The following is a 10,000-nucleotide window of genomic DNA, read 5'->3' on the forward strand; positions in this document are numbered from 1 at the left end:
CCATGAACGCCAACCCATAGACAGCAAGAACCTGCAGCACACACACACAGACACACACACACAGACACACACACACAGACACACACACACAGACACACACACACAGACACACACACACAGACACACACACACAGACACACACACACAGACACACACACACAGACACACACACACAGACACACACACACACACAGACACACACAGACACACACACACACACAGACACACACACACACACACAGACACACACACAGACACACACACACAGACACACACAGACACACACAATCACACACACACAGATACACACAGACACACACTCACACACACACAGACACACACACAATCACACAGACACACACACACACACAATCACACACACACACAATCACAGACACACAGACACACACAATCACACACACACACACAATCACAGACACACACACACACAATCACAGACACACACACACAATCACACACACAATCACAACAACAACAACAACCGCCATTCGCCACTAAGCGGCGGTGACTTCCTCTCCTCCAATATTTGAGGCACGGCAGCCTCAGCAGGGTCGTCGCCGCCTTGCCGCGCGATGTTTTCCTGGCCGAGAGATTTTCCCTTCCCCCAGGACCTCACAGAAACGCTCAGCAAATCAGCGAACCTCTTCCTGGGGGTGTCGCAGATCGGATCAACGTTCATTCCCCTAACGATGGTGACCGGTGTGGCGCTGCAGGTTACTTTTTGCGATCGAATTAAAGGGCGATTTGTGATCGCGGGCCACTGAGGCAGACTCCGTCTACTCGGCAAATCCGCGACCACCGCCCACCCTCGCAGCGGCTCACGGCTCTACAAAACCTCCGAGCGAAGGCTGCGGTAAGCAAGCCTCCTCGTTCTCCGACGCGGGATGCCGTAGCCGACGAGAGTGGGCCTGTCGCTTTTTAAATCCTTTATATTAAGTTCGCTCGCTTGCTCGCTCGCTTGCTTGCGCGCTTGCGCGCTTGCGAGCGCGCAAATCTTTCGGTCGTGTTTGAACCCACTTCCCGTGATCCGATCGAGCTGACGTTTTGCACGCAGGCTCGTTGTGCGTGACGATGAATGTTCGTGAACATTTCTGCCCAAAATGTTACACTTTTCAGGGAAAAAAATATATTATATTTAATTGCCGATTGCTTAACGGCTGCAATGCAATCGTCTGACCCACAGGTGGCAGCCATCTCAAGCCAGAGGACGAGAGGACTCTAGCCGACGCCACGCATGTAAAGGATTTATGGTGACAAACTTTGTTTTTACGGGTTAAATTTTCTCTGCCAGCCTGAACGCCTCCTCCGTCGGCCAGGGTTCTCTGGGGAGGTCTGGCCCGCGTACCCAAAGCAGCCATTGGCAGCTGCATGAGCCACAGTCCTAAACCTCGACCACATTCACCCTCGACATCAGGAGGAGTGGGGGACGATGCCAACCCCTGCCGCAAGCGACGATGAAATTCCCGCTTGCAACGTTCATCAGCTAGCTGAGACCAGGCCACTGTGGGTTTGATTGGGGTCCTGGGTGTACACCCACCACCGGAGTGGAAGAATGGCAGGCGCATCTTACGGATGACTTAGTCGATGGTCAGAGGTCAGATCAGCTCCACGGTAGGTCCTGGTGTCAAGGACATGGGCTCGCGTCCGCTGGCGCGTCACTACGTAGTCCAGCAGCTGTTCTTGCTTGGACCCGGCGTGCATCCACGATGTTGTGTGGATGCGCCGATGCCGGAACAGCGTGTTGGTAATTGCAAGCCCATGGGCTGCACAACAATCTAGCAGCCTCCTGCCGTTGTTATTGAGCTGATCTGGCCCATGCCTTCCAATCACTCCAGACCAGGTGCCAGCATCGTGACCAACTCGGGCAGTGAAGTCACCCGACAAGATGCCACTTTAGATGGAGCCCCTGTGACAGGAGGTCACAGAAGGCGTCTTACCAGCATCGAATTCTTCTGATCCACAATCCACGCAGGCAGAGCGATGCCAAAGCTCATTGCTGCAGAGACACGGGGAGGGGAGAGAGACACGGGGAGAGAGACACGGGGAGAGAGACACGGGGGGAGAGACACGGGGGGAGAGACACGGGGGGAGAGACACGGGGAGAGAGACACGGGGAGAGAGACACGGGGAGAGAGACACGGGGGGAGAGACACGGGGGGAGAGACACGGGGAGAGAGACACGGGGGGAGAGACACGGGGAGAGAGACACGGGGAGAGAGACACGGGGAGAGAGAGACCCGGGGGGAGAGAGACACGGGGGGAGAGAGACACGGGGGGAGAGACACGGGGGGAGAGACACGGGGGGAGAGACACGGGGGGAGAGACACGGGGAGAGAGACACGGGGAGAGAGACACGGGGGGAGAGACACGGGGAGAGAGACACGGGGGGAGAGACACGGGGGGAGAGACACGGGGAGAGAGACACGGGGAGAGAGAGACACGGGGAGAGAGACACGGGGAGAGAGAGACACGGGGGGAGAGACACGGGGGGAGAGACACGGGGAGAGAGACACGGGGGGAGAGACACGGGGAGAGAGACACGGGGGGAGAGACACGGGGGGAGAGACACGGGGGGAGAGACACGGGGGGAGAGACACGGGGGGAGAGGCACGGGGAGAGAGACACGGGGAGAGAGACACGGGGGGAGAGACACGGGGGGAGAGACACGGGGGGAGAGACACGGGGGGAGAGACACGGGGAGAGAGACACGGGGGGAGAGACACGGGGAGAGAGAGACACGGGGGGAGAGACACGGGGGGAGAGACACGGGGAGAGAGACACGGGGGGAGAGACACGGGGAGAGAGACACGGGGGGAGAGACACGGGGGGAGAGACACGGGGGGAGAGACACGGGGGGAGAGACACGGGGGGAGAGACACGGGGAGAGAGACACGGGGAGAGAGACACGGGGAGAGAGACACGGGGGGAGAGACACGGGGGGAGAGAGACACGGGGAGAGAGACACGGGGAGAGAGACACGGGGGGAGAGAGACACGGGGAGAGAGACACGGGGAGAGAGACACGGGGGGAGAGACACGGGGGGAGAGACACGGGGAGAGAGACACGGGGACAGAGACACGGGGAGAGAGACACGGGGGGAGAGACACGGGGAGAGAGACACGGGGGGAGAGACACGGGGGGAGAGACACGGGGGGAGAGACACGGGGAGAGAGACACGGGGGGAGAGACACGGGGGGAGAGACACGGGGAGAGAGACACGGGGGGAGAGACACGGGGGGAGAGACACGGGGGGAGAGACACGGGGAGAGAGACACGGGGAGAGAGACACGGGGGGAGAGACACGGGGAGAGAGACACGGGGGGAGAGACACGGGGGGAGAGACACGGGGGGAGAGAGACACGGGGGGAGAGAGACACGGGGAGAGAGACACGGGGGGAGAGACACGGGGGGAGAGACACGGGGGGAGAGACACGGGGAGAGAGACACGGGGACAGAGACACGGGGAGAGAGACACGGGGGGAGAGACACGGGGAGAGAGACACGGGGGGAGAGACACGGGGGGAGAGACACGGGGGGAGAGACACGGGGAGAGAGACACGGGGGGAGAGACACGGGGGGAGAGACACGGGGGGAGAGACACGGGGAGAGAGACACGGGGGGAGAGACACGGGGAGAGAGACACGGGGGGAGAGACACGGGGAGAGAGACACGGGGAGAGAGACACGGGGGGAGAGACACGGGGGGAGAGACACGGGGAGAGAGACACGGGGGGAGAGACACGGGGAGAGAGAGACACGGGGGGAGAGACACGGGGGGAGAGACACGGGGAGAGAGACACGGGGGGAGAGACACGGGGAGAGAGACACGGGGGGAGAGACACGGGGGGAGAGACACGGGGGGAGAGACACGGGGGGAGAGACACGGGGGGAGAGACACGGGGAGAGAGACACGGGGAGAGAGACACGGGGAGAGAGACACGGGGGGAGAGACACGGGGGGAGAGAGACACGGGGAGAGAGACACGGGGAGAGAGACACGGGGGGAGAGAGACACGGGGAGAGAGACACGGGGAGAGAGACACGGGGGGAGAGACACGGGGGGAGAGACACGGGGAGAGAGACACGGGGACAGAGACACGGGGAGAGAGACACGGGGGGAGAGACACGGGGAGAGAGACACGGGGGGAGAGACACGGGGGGAGAGACACGGGGGGAGAGACACGGGGAGAGAGACACGGGGGGAGAGACACGGGGGGAGAGACACGGGGAGAGAGACACGGGGGGAGAGACACGGGGGGAGAGACACGGGGGGAGAGACACGGGGAGAGAGACACGGGGAGAGAGACACGGGGGGAGAGACACGGGGGGAGAGACACGGGGAGAGAGACACGGGGGGAGAGACACGGGGGGAGAGACACGGGGGGAGAGAGACACGGGGGAGAGAGACACGGGGAGAGAGACACGGGGGGAGAGACACGGGGGGAGAGACACGGGGGGAGAGACACGGGGAGAGAGACACGGGGACAGAGACACGGGGAGAGAGACACGGGGGGAGAGACACGGGGAGAGAGACACGGGGGGAGAGACACGGGGGGAGAGACACGGGGGGAGAGACACGGGGAGAGAGACACGGGGGGAGAGACACGGGGGGAGAGACACGGGGAGAGAGACACGGGGGGAGAGACACGGGGAGAGAGACACGGGGGGAGAGACACGGGGAGAGAGACACGGGGAGAGAGACACGGGGGGAGAGACACGGGGGGAGAGACACGGGGGGAGAGACACGGGGAGAGAGACACGGGGGGAGAGAGACACGGGGGGAGAGACACGGGGGGAGAGACACGGGGGGAGAGACACGGGGCTGTGTTAACATTTCATAGTGGTTGTGATGGTTGTGATAAAGGTTGTGATGGTTGTGATAAAGGTTGTGGTGGTTGTGGTTGTGGTGGTTGTGGTGGTGGTAGTGGTGGTGGTTGTTGTAGTGGTGGTGGTTGTGGTGGTGGTTGTGGTGGTGGTGGTTGTGGTTGTAGTGGTGGTGGATGTGGTGGTTGTGGTGGTGGTTGTGGTGGTGGTAGTGGTGGTGGTTGTTGTAGTGGTGGTGGTTGTGGTGGTGGTTGTGGTGGTGGTGGTTGTGGTTGTAGTGGTGGTGGATGTGGTGGTTGTGGTGGTGGTTTTGGTGGTGGTTGTGGTGGTTGTGGTTGTAGTGGTGGTGGATGTGGTGGTTGTAGTGGTTGTGGTGGTGGTTGTGGTTGTGGTGGTTGTGGTGGTGGTTGTGGTGGTGGTTGTGGTTGTTGTGGTGGTAGTGGTGGTTGTGGTGGTGGTTGTGGTGGTGGTTGTCGTGGTGGTGGTGGTGGTGGTGGTGGTTGTCGTGGTGGTGGTTGTCGTGGTGGTGGTGGTTGTGGTGGTGGTGGTGGTTGTGGTGGTTGTGGTGGTTGTTGTTGTGGTGGTGGTTATTGTGGTGGTTGTGGTGGTGGTGGTGGTGGTTGTGGTGGTTGTTGTTGTCGTGGTGGTGGTTGTGGTGGTTGTGGTGGTTGTGGTGGTGGTGGTTGTCGTGGTGGTGGTGGTGGTGGTTGTGGTGGTGGTGGTTGTGGTGGTTGTGGTGGTTGTTGTTGTGGTGGTGGTGGTTATTGTGGTGGTTGTGGTGGTGGTGGTGGTTGTGGTGGTTGTTGTTGTGGTGGTGGTGGTGGTTATTGTGGTGGTTGTGGTGGTGGTTGTGGTGGTTGTTGTTGTGGTGGTGGTGGTGGTTGTGGTGGTTGTGGTGGTGGTTGTGGTTGTGGTGGTTGTGGTGGTTGTGGTGGTGGTGGTTGTGGTGGTGGTTGTGATGGTGGTTGTGGTGGTTGTTGTGGTGGTTGTGGTGGTGGTTGTTGTGGTGGTTGTGGTTGTGGTGGTGGTTGTTGTGGTGGTGGTTGTAGTGGTGGTGGATGTGGTGGTTGTGGTTGTCGTGGTTGTTGTTGTGGTTGTGGTGGTGGTTGTGGTGGTTGTGGTGGTGGTTGTGGTGGTGGTTGTGGTTGTGGTGGATGTGGTGGTTGTGGTGGATGTGGTGGTTGTGGTTGTGGTGGTGGTTGTGGTGGTGGTGGTTGTGGTGGTTGTGGTTGTGGTGGTGGTTGTGGTGGTTGTGGTGGTGGTTGTTGTGGTGGTGGTTGTAGTGGTGGTGGATGTGGTGGTTGTGGTTGTCGTGGTTGTTGTTGTGGTTGTGGTGGTGGTTGTCGTGGTTGTGGTTGTGGTTGTCGTGGTTGTTGTTGTGGTTGTGGTTGTAGTGGTGGTGGTTGTTGCACCTTGGGGTCCGTCTGGGTGTCCGTATTTGTCCCAGTTCTCTTTCGACTGCGAATCTGTCAACCTGAACATCATCATCATCAACATCATCAACATTATCATCATCAACATCATCATCATCACCACCATCAACATCATCATCATCACCACCATCAACATCAACATCATCATCAACATCAACAACGTCAACATCATCATCACCATCACCAGCATCAACATCATCATCATCAACATCACCAGCATCACCACCATAACCACCAGGACACTGGGACACTGAGACACACAGAGACACACACAGAGACACACACAGAGACACACACGGAGACACACGGAGACACACTGAGACACACAGAGACACACAGAGACACAGAGACACACTGAGACACACAGAGACACACAGAGACACACAGAGACACACAGAGACACACTGAGACAGAGAGACACGGAGACACACAGAGACACACAGAGACACACTGAGACACACTGAGACAGAGAGACACGGAGACACACAGAGACACACTGAGACACACAGAGACACACAGAGACACACAGAGACACACAGAGACACACAGAGACACACAGAGAGACACAGAGACACACTGAGACACACTGAGACACACAGAGACACACAGAGACACACAGAGACACACTGAGACACACTGAGACAGAGAGACACACTGAGACACACAGAGACACACAGAGACACACTGAGACACACTGAGACAGAGAGACACACTGAGACACACAGAGACTCACTGAGACACACAGAGACACACTGAGACACACTGAGACAGAGAGACACACTGAGACACACAGAGACACACTGAGACACACAGAGACACAGAGACACACTGAGACACACAGAGACACACAGAGACACACAGAGACACACAGAGACACACTGAGACAGAGAGACACGGAGACACACAGAGACACACAGAGACACACAGAGACACAGAGACACACTGAGACACACAGAGACACACAGAGACACACAGAGACACACAGAGACACACAGAGACACACTGAGACACACTGAGACAGAGAGACACACTGAGACACACAGAGACTCACTGAGACACACAGAGACACACTGAGACACACTGAGACAGAGAGACACACTGAGACACACAGAGACACACAGAGACACACAGAGACACGGAGACACGGTGTGTCTCACGTCTCGTAGGCCTTCACGATCCTCATGAACGCCACTGAGACACACAGAGACACACTGAGACACACTGAGACACACAGAGACACACAGAGACACACAGAGACACACAGAGACACACAGAGACACACAGAGACACACTGAGACACACAGAGACAGAGAGACACGGAGACACAGTGTGTCTCACGTCTCGTAGGCCTTCACGATCCTCATGAACGCCACTGAGACACACAGAGACACACAGAGACACACAGAGACACACTGAGACACACAGAGACACACTGAGACACACAGAGACACACAGAGACACACAGAGACACACAGAGACACACTGAGACACACAGAGACACACAGAGACACACAGAGACACACAGAGACACACAGAGACAGAGAGACACGGTGTGTCTCACGTCTCGTAGGCCTTCACGATCCTCATGAACGCCACTGAGACACACAGAGACACACTGAGACACACAGAGACACACAGAGACACACAGAGACACACAGAGACACACAGAGACACACTGAGACAGAGACACACAGAGACACGGTGTGTCTCACGTCTCGTAGGCCTTCACGATCCTCATGAAGGCCACAGAGACACACAGAGACACACTGAGACACACGGAGACACACTGAGACACACTGAGACACACGGAGACACACAGAGACACAGAGACACACAGAGACACACAGAGACACACTGAGACACACAGAGACACACTGAGACACACAGAGACACAGAGACACACAGAGACACACAGAGACACACAGAGACACACAGAGACACACAGAGACACACTGAGACACACTGAGACACACTGAGACACACAGAGACACACAGAGACACACAGAGACACACAGAGACAGAGACACACTGAGACACACAGAGACACACAGAGACACACAGAGACACACAGAGACACACTGAGACACACAGAGACACACAGAGACACACTGAGACACACTGAGACACACAGAGACACACAGAGACACACAGAGACACACTGAGAGAGAGAGAGACACGGAGACACAGAGACACACAGAGACACACAGAGACACACAGAGACACACTGAGACACACAGAGACACACTGAGAGACACTGAGACACACAGAGACACACAGAGACACACTGAGACACACAGAGACACACGGAGACACACAGAGACACACGGAGACACATGGAGACACACAGAGACACACAGAGACACACAGAGACACACAGAGACACACTGAGACACACAGAGACACACAGAGACACACAGAGACACACAGAGACACACAGAGACAGAGACACGGAGACACGGGGCGTCTCACGTCTCGTAGGCCTTCACGATCCTCATGAACGCAACTGAGACACACAGAGACACACAGAGACACACAGAGACACACAGAGACACACAGAGACACACAGAGACACACAGAGACACACAGAGACACACAGAGACACACTGAGACACACAGAGACACACAGAGACACACAGAGACACACAGAGACACACAGAGACAGAGAGACACGGAGACACGGGGCGTCTCACGTCTCGTAGGCCTTCACGATCCTCATGAACGCCACAGAGACACACAGAGACACACGGAGACACACAGAGACACACAGAGACACACAGAGACACACTGAGACACACTGAGACACACTGAGACACACTGAGACACACAGAGACACACAGAGACACACAGAGACACACAGAGACACACTGAGACACACTGAGACACACAGAGACACACAGAGACACACTGAGACACACAGAGACACACAGAGACACACAGAGACAGAGAGACACGGAGACACGGGGCGTCTCACGTCTCGTAGGCCTTCACGATCCTCATGAACGCCACAGAGACACACAGAGACACACGGAGACACACAGAGACACACAGAGACACACAGAGACAGAGAGACACGGAGACACGGGGCGTCTCACGTCTCGTAGGCCTTCACGATCCTCATGAACGCCACAGAGACACACAGAGACACACGGAGACACACAGAGACACACAGAGACACACAGAGACACACAGAGACACACAGAGACACACAGAGACACACTGAGACACACTGAGACAGAGAGACACGGAGACACGGTGTGTCTCACGTCTCGTAGGCCTTCACGATCCTCATGAAGGCCACAGAGACACACAGAGACACACAGAGACACACAGAGACACACTGAGACACACGGAGACACACATAGACAGAGAGACACGGAGACACGGGGCGTCTCACGTCTCGTAGGCCTTCACGATCCTCATGAAGGCCACAGAGACACACAGAGACACACAGAGACACACAGACACACACAGAGACACACTGAGACAGAGAGACACGGAGACACAGAGACACACAGAGACACACAGAGACACACAGACACACACAGAGACACACTGAGACACACAGAGACACACTGAGACACACAGAGACACACAGAGACAGAGAGACACGGAGACACGGGGCGTCTCACGTCTCGTAGGCCTTCACGATCCTCATGAACGCCACAGAGACACACAGAGACACACGGAGACACACAGAGACACACAGAGACACACAGAGACACAC

General features: G+C 57.1%; 1 protein-coding gene across 1 annotated transcript in view; it reads right to left on the reverse strand.

Moving 5' to 3' along the window:
* Window positions 1-10,000, reverse strand: part of LOC144949946 (translocation protein SEC63 homolog) — a 220,308-nt gene that overhangs the window by 184,875 nt on the left and 25,433 nt on the right. The window contains exons 5-7 of the mRNA XM_078879935.1: window positions 6,256-6,317; window positions 1,959-2,017; window positions 1-31 (exon numbers count right to left, since the gene is read on the reverse strand). Coding sequence (XP_078736061.1) covers window positions 1-31; window positions 1,959-2,017; window positions 6,256-6,317 — 152 coding nt within the window. The remainder of the gene's footprint in view (window positions 32-1,958; window positions 2,018-6,255; window positions 6,318-10,000) is intronic.

The sequence above is a fragment of the Lampetra fluviatilis genome, chromosome 55 (genome assembly GCF_964198595.1).
Source record: "Lampetra fluviatilis chromosome 55, kcLamFluv1.1, whole genome shotgun sequence".
In the NCBI taxonomy this organism is placed as follows: domain Eukaryota; kingdom Metazoa; phylum Chordata; class Hyperoartia; order Petromyzontiformes; family Petromyzontidae; genus Lampetra; species Lampetra fluviatilis.